We start from the raw sequence: 14,055 nt of genomic DNA on the forward strand, positions 1-14,055 counted from the left end.
GTAAGGGCTTGCTGTGTGCTAATCAATGGTACAACTAGACACAAGAATCCTTAGCAACGGTTTTTGTACTATTTATGCTAATAAACAGACTAGCAGACTATTCTAGCTAGTAGCAGAAAAGCTGTGCTGCAAAAGCAGTAACTACAGTGCTAGGCTTCCATACTAGCTGGTATCTCTCTTCAGTGAGGCATCTCTCCTCCCACCCTGTTTTGGTACCACAGTAAATGGAGAGAACAGTCCTAAAGAGTCAGTCTTCAGCACAACTTCGAGGCAACTGTACCTGACTTGCCTTTTTCCACTCTAGCATATCACTCAAAGTAACACCTAGTATTTTCAGCACTGGGCTTATTGCAGTATCTTTCAGTGATCCTTAGGAGTTCAACATTTTATCATTTCACACCATAACGTTTTGTTGTACAACATAACAATACAAATGCATGAAGATTTTGTAGCTGCAAAACTGTCTGTTCATTTTATACCATTCCATGATGACAGAGGAATTAATTTCTTAACCAACTGCTTTCTATACTGATTTCAATAGTCAATTAAATGGAGCTTTTAAGAACAATGAACTTACGAAAAGTTCAAGAGAAATAATGCTAGAGGTTAGCTCTTTGTTCTGGTGATGGCATAGTTTTAATGAAGTTATGAGAAACATTAAAGAATTTAGGACTAGGTTTTGTGGTAGCAACAGTTAGAAAATATAGTCACTAAAATACAAAATCCAAAAGCTGAAAAATGAGCCTGGCCCCTACATTTTGGGGCTGGCTCCTGGAGCCAAAGAAAATTTGTCAAGGCCTGCTTCAGCATACACTAAATTAAAACTGAAAACTCTAAATTTAATGGAAAATTCTGAGGACAAAAAAACTACACATCAAACATTGCAAATGTCAACATCGAGCAGAGGCTACTGAATCATTCTAAACTCTTTTGATCCATATTTGTTGTCTACTAGAGAAACATGGACAATACTGCTTATGAATACATGGTTGCATGTTTATTACAATGCTGAAAAGGAAGGGTTGATAGTAAAAGACATACAGAAGTATAGGGTTGTTAGACTGCAACCTGGAGATCCATGGTATCTCTTTGAATTCACCGATGAACTATAAGATGTTCTCTTGCTTCATTTAAAGGTACAGAGTGACCTTCCAAAAAAACAAATGCCCATACACCAGGGGTGGGGAACCTTTTTCCTGCTAGGGCCATTTGCTCATTTATAACATCATTCGGGGGCCATAACCAGGTGTAGATCTCCCGCCACGGGGCGGGGAGAGGGAGAGGCTAGGGTTGCCAGGTTTCCAGCCACCACCTAGAGGTTGGCAACCACAGGGGAGGCCATGCAGAGAAGGCCTGGAGGGCATCCCCACTCCCCCTCCCTCCCCTCTCCCAGGTGGGAGGGCAGCCAGCGGTGGGCCCCGAGCAAACGAGGCACCAGGGGGGCGCAGCCCACAGCCGATCCTCAGGGAAGGAAGGGAGGAAGGAAGGAAAACAGAGAAATGGAGGGGGAGAAAAGGAAGGAGACAAAGAAAGAGATGAGGGAGAGAGGGGGAGAAAGGAGAAAGAGTGACAGAAAAAGAGAGAAAAGCCTTCTCCACACACACCCCCGCAACCGGGCCCCAGGCTCCCCGCCTCCCCCAACACACATGGCAGCACACGTAGCCCTGCGCGACCAGGCCCCAGCCTCCACGCCCTCCCACCCCGAGTTCACAAAAGGCCCTCCAAGCCCGATCGGCTGTTGCGCGCATGTTCCGCCGCCAGGAGCCACCGGCCTCTCCCCCCCCCCCTCGCCGCTTGACAGGCGGAGAGAGGGGCTTACAGTGTGGCACGGCGTTCCTGCATGCCGCGACTGTAGGGGGCAGCCTTGGGGGAAGCGTCCCTCCCCCTCGCCGACCAACAGTCGACGAGAGGAGGTCCAAAGGGTGCCGCGGCCTCAGGAACACCCTCGGGGAGGGCTGCGCTGTGCTGCGCCTCCGCGGCTGGGCCCTGGAGCTCCCGAGGGCCATTGAAAATGTCCTCGGGGGCCGCATACAGCCCCCGGGCCGGACGTTCCCCATCCCTGCCATACACCCTCAAGGAAAGCCTATTTAGTCAAGAATACATGCAGACCCTGAATGCATTTCTAACAAAGAAGTGGTGCAAAGATCAGATGATGATCTATAACAATGGAGGCCAATAAAGAAAGTCAACATTTAATCAACTGAAATCACCAAAACTACATTATCGTCATTGCTTCAATTAGCTTTTTACAGTAAGTATTTGAGCAGGTGTGTTCAAAGGGACAGGCTATTAATACTTGAATTATTGCAAGTTCACTATCTAACAGGCATAGTCATGAGAATTTAAATTCAAGGAAACAACACGTAAATATGCTTGGTAGAAGAAAGTAAAGCATAATGCAACAGAATGTATTGGAAAAAATGACAGAGAAACATGAAAGTCCACAAGAGAACATTCTGATTTGAAAAGCAACCACAACACAATTACATACATTCACTGGAATATTGTTGTTGAGACAAATATTTAGTAGAGAAAAGCAGTCATGTATTCCTGGGTGCAGTGGTCTATAGGCAGGCTGTGAGAGCTTCATGAAACTTGGGACGGAATCTTAACTATATTCCTATTTTTACCATTAGTAATGGTCTATAGGCAGGCTGTGAGTGCTTCATGAAACTTGGGACAGAATCTTAACTATATTCCTATTTTTACCATTAGTAATGGTCTATAGGCAGGCTGTGAGAGCTTCATGAAACTTTGGACGGAATCTTAACTATATTCCTATTTTTACCATTAGTAATGGTCTATAGGCCCTGACCTGGATGACACAGGCTAGCCTGATCTCGTCAGATCACAGAAGCTAAGCAGGGTCAGCCCTGGTTAGTATTTGGATGGGAGACCACCAAGGAAGACCAGGGTTGCTTTGCAGAGGAAGGCACTGGCAAACCACCTCTGTTAGTCTCTTGCCATGACAACCACAAAAGGGGTCGCCATAAGTCGGCTTCAACTTGACGGCACTTTACACACAGGCAGGCTGTGAGAGCTTCATGAAACTTTGGACAGAATCTTAATTAACTATGTTCCTATAGTTAAGATTCCATCCAAAGTTTCATGAAGCTCTCACAGCCTGCCTATAGACACCGCACCTAGGAATACATGACTGCTTTTCTCCTAGTTATTTCTATAAGTTGCTATGGAACACTGCAGATATTCTCTAAAAGGCTATGTAAAAAAATACAAGCAGAACACTTCATTAAGAAAAGAACCGAAAATAAATAGCTTTGATTTCTCTTATGCAATAAACTTTTATGGCATCAACATTTTCAACTTCAACTGTCCCTAAAGTCATCACACTTCAAAAAGAATTCCAAAGGCGGAGGCCCAGCATCCTAGCTGACTGGTTCCACAGGAGACACGAAATGTGTGAAAAACATTCCATATGATTGCTCACACATGGATCATATTCTCAATATTGCCTCTGCAATATAATGCCTTTGGAAAATTTGGAAGCCTGCTGTGTCTCAATATAGCTCAGGTACTGTTTCTTTCCACCCAACCCAATTATGTTTTAATATGTGCCTGTTGTATTATCTGAGATATGATACACACCACATGTGCTTACTGAATGTGGAAGGACGCCATTTTATAGTTACTAGTCAACACAAATGCAGGGAGTGCTTGGATGGGAATCCCAGCTGAGACACCCCCAGGCAGCAAACAGCTCTTAACCCCCTCACCCCTTCTCTCACTCCACTACCAAACCATTTATGCTTGGTAATTAGCAGCTCATTCCAGGCTGAAGTGCCCCACATATTTTTTTGAGGTTTTCAGGCTGAACCGTCATTCAGGAAGTGACTGCGTCATTCAGCAGCGCATACCTGCTTCGCATTTCTTAAGAGCCCCTTTTGCATGACCTTTTGTATTTGCTCCACCCCCACAACTAAATATTTTCCTGGCATAGAGATAAATAATATCACCTGGTAAATAGCATCCCATTACACTCATTAAAAGAACAGGATTTTTTTTCCTGCAGGTTGTTGGCAACCTTACCAGAGGGGGCCATGGAAGTTGACAAAGGAAAATCATAATTAATCTGTGGCATCTATGCCCAAAATTCATTACACTAAAACAGGAAGAAAGTCCTGCTTGTTTTTAATATCACAGAAGAGTTTTTCCATTTTAATGATTATATATACAAGTATCTATTGGAACCTTGACAGACCACAGAGAATTCTATAGCACTTCATTCCCTTTTCTTGAGCCAAAACCAGTATTTCATCAATGCCACTCCATTTTTAGCAGTAAATGGAAATTACTATTTTGTTTCCAATAAAATGCATCCTAGGGAAAATGTAAGTGGTGTGATTCAGGTATTCTAATGTTTGCTGTTTGGGTAAATGATATGCTAAAAGCAATTTCAGCTTTTGTCATCAAGTTGAAATATCTTATTTGGCTCCCTTACCTCTGCAGCTCTGGATCATGTGCAGCTTTCTTTTCTGCTTATGATGTCTCTGTTTTTTTTTTCAGATGCCTTTCTCTGACCTTGTTTTCTTTTAATTCCTCTAAACAACCTCCCTTTCCCAAGTCGGATGCTTATTTCTTGAAGCACCTGCTTCTCTTGCCTTCTCAGGCCTCAAGATCCTCCATTCCTGCACCCATACTACTACTCCTCCTTTCCTTGGTCCTCCGTCCTCTTACCACTCTCTAGACTAAGGAGTGGTGTGAGGGATTTCTGCCAATGGGAGTCAAGACTCTTCTGCCTGCTCCTCTGTACATTAGGGCAGGTCAGCCATTACCTAAAAGCCTTAATGCATTACAGTTATTTATCTTATTTATTTGACCTTATATTGCACAAATTAGGGGACAGAGCTATATTGTTAATCAAAAACAGTAACAAAGTGGGGACCTGAGTCATCTGCAATACAAAAGGAGAGAATGTGGGTTGAAGATATACACTATAAGTTCCATCCAGCCCTTTAGGATTCCTAAATCTGATTCCTAAATCTGATTTATTAATTAAATAGAAAATGTATATGCCACTTTTCCAGAGACCTGCTTGAGGCAGCTCACTAAGTAAAAAGAAAAAAACAAAACCATAAAAGCAACATAAGAATTATCAACAATAAAACAAGCCATACAAGCAAGCAACTGGCATAAAAAGAACATAAAAACAGTTTAAAAAATGTTTTAAGCCTGGCACCTAAAAAAAATTAGGCGCTAAGCAATCCTCAGGGAGGGGGAATTCCAAAAGTGAGGCGCCACCACTGAAAAAGCTCTGCCTCTAGTTACCACCTGTCTCACCTCTGTAGGTGGGGGCACAGACAGAAGGATTTGGGAAGAGGATACTTTCAGTTTCTGATCCAGCAGATGAGCACATGTAAGCTTTTTCCACATAGGGAAGTGTAGGAGGCAGCGGAAGAGAAAGGCTAAAGCAGGAATTTCCCCTTTTTATCCTCCTGCTTACTTCCTTTCATCCTAACTCACGCCTACATTTAACTCACTTCTGCCAATGTTCCCTGATGGCATGAGGAAAGCACGCATGGTACAAAGGGTTGCCATCAATCTGGAGAGGACTATCTTGCCCATTTTAACAGCGGCTTAATGTGTGGACGCTTTTCATGGCAGAGGTAAATAAAATCACCTAATAAACAACACCCCATTAAGCCTCTGTTAAAGGGGCCAGATATTTTTCTTCAGGTTGTTGGCATACATGGCTTCGTTTTTAGGGATTAGAGGTAAGGGGTATGATATTATCAAATTAGTCTGTGTTTGTTTGTGCTGTGATTTTATGATTCTGAGTTTGTTGTCTCAGCTGCTGGACAGGAAGCCCGCCAGGAGCTGTCGCCACCCTGTGAGCTAGGTGGCTGTCCTTTCCCCCCCTTCCTTTTCTCCTTCCTGGGGCAGGGGAAATCAGGCCAGGTGAGCTGGCCCCAGTGACAGCACCCTAAGCAATAGCCAAGGTCCACTTAATAAGCAGACCAGGCCTGTTTCCCAATAAGAAGGAGTTGGTTTTTATATGCCAGCTTTCTGTACCGCTTACGGAAGAATCAAACTGGCCTACAATCACCTTCCCCTCCACACAAGACACCCTGTGAGGTAGGTGGGGCTGAGAGAGTGTGACTAGCCCAAGGTCACCCAGCTGGCTTCATGTGGAGGAGTGGGGAATCAAATTCAGAGTACAAATTCAAATCAGAGTCCACTGCTCCAAACCACAGCTCTTAACCACTACACCACGCTGGTAGGAATAAGTTCAAACAACTTATGTGTATGTCTTCCTTGTTATCCATTTAGAAATGAAAGGAGCAGAATGTTAGATGCAATTGTAAAAGGGGAGAAACCAGGAGCTATGTGGGAGATCTGTAATGAAGATATCAAGTGATTTTTTTCAAGAGACGAAAAGCAGCTATGGAGAAAAAGGAGCATTTGAATTGGGGTCACAATACTGGGGGTAGGGGTTAATTCTCTTCCCTTGTCATTTTCCTGATGCAAATTTCCCCTCACTGCTATTTGCTCCATGGAGGAAGGCAGATAACAAGATGGTACCTATTCAAATGTTATACCTATAGCCAATATAGTCATTGCAAATAGAATAAAAATATATATGTGGCATATTTTCTTCCAAAAGTCAAATAGTAGCTCACAGGATTTAGGGGAGGGGGTGAGATCAGGAAAATTGTAGGGGGGGGATTAAACCATCCCTCCACATCATCATGCCCTACTCTGAATTTACTGGCCTATCTGGTCCCATATACCCATTTGCGGCCAATTTACCCTTTATTTGGAGCCGCAGCCCCATCCTCACACTTACCAACTTGGTCGGAGGTGTCCCAAGGCCAGCTGCAGCAAGAAGAGCCCTGCCAGAGCCCAATGCAGCCAAGCAGCACGCCACAAAAGCAGAACAGCCACAGGAGATGGTAGCAGGGAAGTGGCTAAAAGAGATGGTGAGAGCAAGGACAGCAGCTGGCAGCAGCAGGGCTCCCTGGAGGCTGCCCGGCCAAGGGAGCAGCCTAGCAACATGCCAAGGCCTCAGCCGGGCCTGAAGGGTCCCAGGGGCATGGCACAAGCAGGGAGGGTAGGGCCAGGCCTGATACAGGGAAGGCCCAGACAGGGAGGCCAGATCCAGGGGAGAGCACCTGGTGAGGTAGAAAAGGGACAGGCAGTCCCAGCCTCACTAAGCCCAAGCAGCCTGAAAGCAAGCTCCTTTAGAGGAGGCCAGGGGGTGGGGCAGGGTGTAGCCCTATTGGCTCTGGCTCTTGACAGTCTACAGGGCCTAGCCCTTGGACTGGAGGGAGAAGGAGAAGCTGGAGATGTCCCTCCCCAGGGAAAATTTCAGAAGGCGGGTCCAGGAAGGGCTGGCGGGGGGGGGAGCTGGGTGAAAGTGAACCCCCTCCTTTAGGCCCATCTGAGTTCCTGCCAGAGGAAAAGGGAATCCTGGAGGGTGCTACAGCTCTGGCCTCCACCCCTGCGTCGGAGGAACTGGACACCCTTGTTTGGTCACTTGGATTATTCTTACTTGTCATAGGTAACCAGGCGGGCAGTTATTTATCAACTAGGCTTTAAAAAAAATAATGGCATTAATTTTTATTTGCAAAAAAACCCTTTACTGATATTCTACTTGAAGTGGGTTGAAACAGATAATTGACCAACACCAAATACACTGCCAAAAACATTGTACAAAAGCTTACTTTTCTTAATTGTACAAATGAAATAAATAAAAAAATTCTCACAGAAAGCCTGGACCACCTCCACCATCCAAATTCATTGTAAAAGTGAAGCAATATCTGGGCAAAGGAGCATCATTTCCCACCAACTCATTATTTATGTATGCATGTGGATGATCACAGATGGAACAGCAGACTTTTACATTTCCACAAAAGTCATACAAAGAGATAACGAACCTTCTAATTAAAATTTTAAAAATCCTGATCAAAGCAAATGTGCCATCCACAGTATATCAGAGTTGTTTTTAGCTTTGCAGAGGAATTATAGAAATAGGACAAATCCTATCCATCATACTGATAGAATTTGATTCAAAGTATGTCTGTGAAGGACTAAGAAACACAGTGCTTTAAAATGTCACACATTTGACAACAAAACTATTTTTTAACTTTTTATTTTTTCCCTATAGGCAGATAAAGGATGATCTCTCATGAACAAAAACATATATTACTCAAGTCAAATATTTAGATCATTTATATAGCAATTATTTATTTTACATTATGTTAGATCATCTATATAACATTACAGTATCTCAAAACTAGACCATGGTAATGCACCCTACATGTATTTGTCCTTAAAGTCAGCTCGGAAACTCCAGCTGGTACAGAACACCACAGTTCGGTTACTATTGACAGCTAGGTGGAGCATCCATATCACATCCATTCTGCAGTCACTCCATTGGTTACCGATCAGTTACTGGGTTTAATTCAAGATAATGGTTATCTCCTGTGCGTTTAAAGTGCCATCAAGTTGCAGCCGCCTTATGGCAACCCAGTAGGGTTTTCAAGGCAAGAGACTAACAGAGGTGGTTTGCCACTGCCTTCCTTTGCATTGCAACCCTGGTATTTCTTGGTGGTCTCCCATCCAAATACTAACCAGGACCAGCCCTGCTTAGCTTCTATCTGAAGAGATCAGGCAACAAAGCTGTTATGGCCTTGGATCCATATACCTAAGAACCATATACCTCTTGCTATACTTCACCAAATGAGCTCTGCTCATCTGAGCCAAACCTTCTGAAGGTGCCACCATGCCAACAGGTAAAATTGGCAACTACTCATCCACATGCATTCTCTATTGCGGCTCCCACCTTGAGGAACATCTTGCCTGAGGAGGTCAGGAAGGCTCCTAAACTTTTGTCATTCCACAGGTGTAGAACAGAAATGTTCAGAAGGACATTTTATAAAGGCATTAGAACTATAGTATAACAGTTCAGGAAGACAGTTTTTTTAATAAAGAAATAGGATTGTAGTTATTAGTTTTATATTTTATTTATACCCCACCCTTTCCCAACCAAGTCGGGCTCAGGGCAGCTTCCAACAATAATACATCATAGTACAAACATATGCCATAGCACAGAATTTAAAATTATAAATAACATTTCAGCTTAAAAGATGGCATTCTAATTCACATACCTCCTATATATATATATATATATATATATATATATATATATATATATATATATATATATATATATATATATATATATATATAATAAACCAATTATTCTCAGTGATGGGCTGACGCATAACGATGGCGAGCAGGTGACCAACCATGACCCAGGATTCACAGGTCCTCCAAGGAGTTGAGATAGGAAGAAAAGGAAAAAGAGGAAAAAAGGAGGAAAGGGGAAAGAGGGGAGGAGCAAAGGGGGCGGAAGGGAGGGGACAGAGACCAGCTGATCTATTGAACTGTTGCTGCCTCAACCATATGCCTGGCAGAACATCTCTGTCTTACAGTTCCACAGGGCATCAAGAGACTTCAGAGTGGTGGTTGATTATTTCAGGCCACATGTTTGTGTTTAGAAGTTCAAACTATGTCATCACTTTCCCACTACCTGGTGTATCACAGGCTTGGGTGCAAACAGCACATGTCAAAACAATGTCTAGATTTACCACTGGGATCTCCAGAGCTACAGACCTTCTGAACACAACAGAAATATATACAGTAGCCTTTTACATTAGATGTAAATTCAGTGGTTCATTCTTATGTGCAAATGTGTTGAAGGTATACAGTTTCTGTTAATGAGACTAGAACAACACTAATCAGAATATAAAAGGAGGCGTGGAACCACTAGAGGCAGAAGAACAAAAAGAATAATGTGTACTAATTTGCGGTGATTGCCAGACTGACCAGCTTGATAAAAGAGAAGATGATTGAAGAATCCCAAAAGAAATGGGAATGTTATTTTGATTATGTTAAATGGAAAGGGTAGACTGTTAAACATAAGGATCAGCTTATATAGTATAGAAGGAATTTATTAACCAAACTGTAGAATATACCGTAAGAACAATGTATAAGATGTTTGAAATGTAAGATGAAATAGACTCCCTGAAGGAGTTCAAATTGTGTGAATGTATGTGTATGTAATTTGTCTGTTTTCTTTGAAAATGTTAATAAAATATCTTTAAAAAAAGAATAATGTGTACTGAATACTCACTAGTGTCTTGGGGTAGCACAATTTTAACCTCTTGCCATGTGTCAACTTCATATACCTGTGGAACCTGAAATCAAAACAGGTTTAAGGATACAGAATCCTATGTGCACCCACATGGGAGTAAACCCCACTGAATATATTGCGATTTAAGATTGGGCTATTTATTGAAACATTTGAAATAATAAAACAATGTCAGTAAAATGTGTTATTTTAAGTCTCACCCTTGCAACAGCGCTAGTAAATGTAATAAATGTATTATAAATGTATTATTTAAAGTCTCACCCTTGCAATCAGCGCTAGTTTGGCGTACAAATACTCTTGGGTAGCTAACAAGAACTCAGTTCTGACGTGTATGTGTGTGTGTACAGAATAGGGTTGCCTGGAGATTTTTGGGGTGGAGCCAGAGGAGGGCGGGGTTTGGGGAGGGACTTCAATGCCATAGAGTCCAGTTGCCAAAGCAGCCGTTTTCTCCAGGACTACTGATCTCTATCGGCTGGGGATCAGTTGTAATAGCAGATCTCCAGCTAGTACCTGGAGGTTGGCAACCCTAGTACAGGACCCTGCAATGAATTGTTCCCCAGTGACATGGGGGGGGGGGGGGAACAGAGTCCTTCAGAATATCAAGTTTTTATTCTAGCATAAACTTTCGTGGACTAGAGGGCGACTTTGTCAGATGTGTATGCTAGAATTAAAAAAACAAAACAAAGAGTCCAGTAGCACCTTAAAGACTAACGAAAATATTTTCTAGCAGGGTATGAGCTTTTGTGAGCCACAGCTCACTACTATTATAGTAGAAAAGGGCAAGAGTCTATTAGCACCTTAAAGACTAACAAAAATATTTTCTGGCAGGGTATGAGCTTTCGTGAGCCACAGCTAACAAGACTAAAGACTAACAAGAATATTTGCTGGTAGGGTATGAGCTTTCTGAAGAAGTGAGCTGTGGCTCACGAAAGCTCCTACCCTACCAGAAAATATTCTTGTTAGTCTTGAAGGTGCTCCTGGACTCTGGCCCTTTTCTACTACTGGAGACAGACTAACACGGCCACCCACTGGGAATAAAAAAAACCCAACCGTTAGTCTTGAATGTGCCGCAAGACCTTTGCTTGTTTTTGCTTCAAGAGACTAACAAGCCCTCGCCTCTGGCATTATTACCATGATTTCTGGAGGACGTATCGTATTCCTGCGAGGACTCCCTGGGCCACAGTGCCCAGTCGGAAGGAAAGGGGGCACTGCCGCCGAGACCGATTCCTTCAGTTCACGTCGCCGTTGCGTCCTGGAAAGCCCTGGGCGGGGGAGAGAATCATTCCTCAACGGTTTTCTCCAGGCGGCCTCCTCCCGAAAAAGGCGCTCGGAGGTCGTCCCGCCTCAAGCGCTCCGCTCACCACAAAGGGAGGGGCGGCCGGCCGAGGGGGGGGTTGGGTGGGGGTGGCGGCTCCCTCCACGCCGGGGACGAAGCGTATTCTCTCCTCCCCTCGGCCGGACGAACAAATGGGATATTCACGAGGAGTCGCCAGAGGAACTCCTCCGGGGACCGCGTCGGCTCCGCGCCGCGTTATAAAAGGGGTCCCCGGCCCCACTCCCCGTCGCCCAGGAGCGGAGCCGGCTCGGACCAGGACCAGATAATGACAGCGGCCGCCTGGTGCTCCTTCGTGGCCCTGGTGGCACTCCTGCTGGCCGCGGCGGCGGCGGCGGCTCAGCCCTCGCAGAACCGGCAGCTGCAAAGGCCGAGGTAAGCCCTCCTGAAGCGAGGCAGCCCCTGCCGCAGCGGGCGGGACGGGGAGCCCGCCAACGGCACATGCTCCGGGGACGCCGCCTCGGGCCGCGCGCCGCAGCCCAGCTCTCCGCGCCCTCGCTGCCCCCACGAGGCTCTGCGCTCGGGGGCGCTGCCGGCCCACCGCGGGGCTTCCGCGTGCTGCGGAGGGGGCGAGCCTCATTTTGCGCCCCAGGGACGATCCCGCTCGCTCGCGGGAGAGACTCTGGGCGCTTTCCACGCAGGCCGAATTAATTCTCTTTCAGTGCACTCGACAACTGGATTTTACTGTGCGAAATGGCAAAATCCTCTTGCAAGCAATTGTGAAAGTGCATTGAAAGGGGATCCAAAGTGCGTTATTCAGCATGTGTGAAAGCGCCCAGAGTGTCACGTCTGGTTGATAAGGGTGGGCGGGGAGGGAGACTCTTCCGCCGCTCTGCTCAGTTCCACGCGAGGGAGAGTAAGAAAAGCACTTCTTTGGCACAGAGCTCCGGACGTAGTAGGTGGGATCACGGCCTCTGCCAATAGAAGGGGTTGCTTTGAGGGCACGCTCAGAGGCCGGCTTGGGCGCTGGGGGGGGCGGGGTTCGAGAGCACAAAAAGCGTCTGGGCATGTGCAGATGCCACAACGGCCCCTAAGAGCGGAGCTGCGCGGTTGAGCTGCGTAGAGCGCCTGTATAACCTAATAAGGGTTTCTGAACAGAGTTCTGTTTTATCCAGGCCGTGTTGTCCATGCTTGGTATTTGTTCACCTTATGTGTTCTGTAAACACTGAGATGTTTGAAAAGGAAACGCATGCCTGCTTGTAGCATGCAGCGGTCATATAGCAGACGTCTGAGATTAGCTACAAATTCCTTCCGCACAATCACCACGAGGGCTCCACACCCCCACCGCGGACTATTTTGAATAGGGTTGCCAACCTCCAGGTTCTAGCTGGAGATCTGCTATTATAGCTGATAGAAATCAATTCACCTGGAGAAAATCGCGGCTTTGGCAATTGGACTCTTGGGCATTGAAGTCCCTCCCCAAACCCCGCCTTCCTCAGGCTCCACCCTAAAAATCTCCAGGTATTTACCAACCCGGAGCTGGCAACCCTAATTTTAAACAACCCCCCATTTTGCAAATGCAGCCTACGGGTTTGCTTTATCATGGAAGAGAACATGGGGGGGGGCAGGGTTTTAATCCTTTCGACGTCTCACTTTTTATCGATTGAAAAAGCCAGACACTAGCAGCTTTCATACCTGCTGGAGAAAACCATATGGGTACCCCACCACCACCAAGAAAGTCAGGGATGGGTTTCTGCAGTGAGAAAGAATTGTAGGAGGAAAGGGTTAAAGTTCCTTCCTTCTTTCACTCCAGACTGCTCTCCTCCTTGATCAAGCAAACCCAGAGGCTGCACTTGTAGAAGAAAAAAAAGTTTTAAAACAGAACAGGGGGAGATGTAATTGAGGTGACAATTTCAAACAGGATTTAGATTATCTCATTGACTGAATCCAAACCCTACAAATAACCTGCAACTTGAGCTGAGCCTGTGTGGATACCTCTATCCTTTGGCACTATAGATTAAATAACATGACAACTTCAGTCCAGTGTTTAGCATGACCCACCATGCCATGTAAGTATGCTGCATTTATAGGAGAAGGGGTATTTTTCTCCCATACAGCAATAAAGACGTGTACTGACATGACATAAAGTTGAGTCTATATAGGGACATTTTCTACAGCTAGTTCAATGTAGGTTCCCTGTTAATGCTGCGGCTGCCAGTACAGTGCAGTGGCAACAGGACTTCCATATGGCAAGCTTTCCTGATCCAGTAACCCACAGTGGCCATCTGTCCCTGCTACCAGGGCTTTTTTGTTGGAAAAAAACCCCAGCAATTGAATATTGTGGTAATCATCAATATATCCAATTCACAATGGGGCCAAGTCTGTGGATACTTAAATCCAGAGATTGGAGCCATGAACAGACAACACAGGTCTTTTGAAATCTTAAAAAAATACACAGGTTTGCAGAAAAGTCTGAAATCTTAAAAAAATAAAAAATAAAACCAGAACTATAGAAGGACTGACTGTAACGTTAATAAAATGAATGCCCTCAGTGGCTATTGCGAGGCAGCCACATCAGCGTTTCCAACCTTGGTTTCTGTCAGTAAAA

The 14,055-nt window shown here is 45.0% G+C and overlaps 2 protein-coding genes across 2 annotated transcripts in view; both read left to right on the forward strand.

The window, feature by feature from the left end:
- Positions 1-14,055, forward strand: part of PAQR9 (progestin and adipoQ receptor family member 9) — a 43,015-nt gene that overhangs the window by 26,735 nt on the left and 2,225 nt on the right. The window lies entirely within an intron of this gene.
- PCOLCE2 (procollagen C-endopeptidase enhancer 2) overlaps positions 11,776-14,055 on the forward strand; it is a 29,932-nt gene continuing 27,652 nt past the window's right edge. Inside the window, exon 1 of the mRNA XM_056850149.1 lies at positions 11,776-11,882. Coding sequence (XP_056706127.1) covers positions 11,776-11,882 — 107 coding nt within the window. The remainder of the gene's footprint in view (positions 11,883-14,055) is intronic.

Source organism: Euleptes europaea, chromosome 5 (assembly GCF_029931775.1).
Source record: "Euleptes europaea isolate rEulEur1 chromosome 5, rEulEur1.hap1, whole genome shotgun sequence".
Lineage (NCBI taxonomy): Eukaryota > Metazoa > Chordata > Lepidosauria > Squamata > Sphaerodactylidae > Euleptes > Euleptes europaea.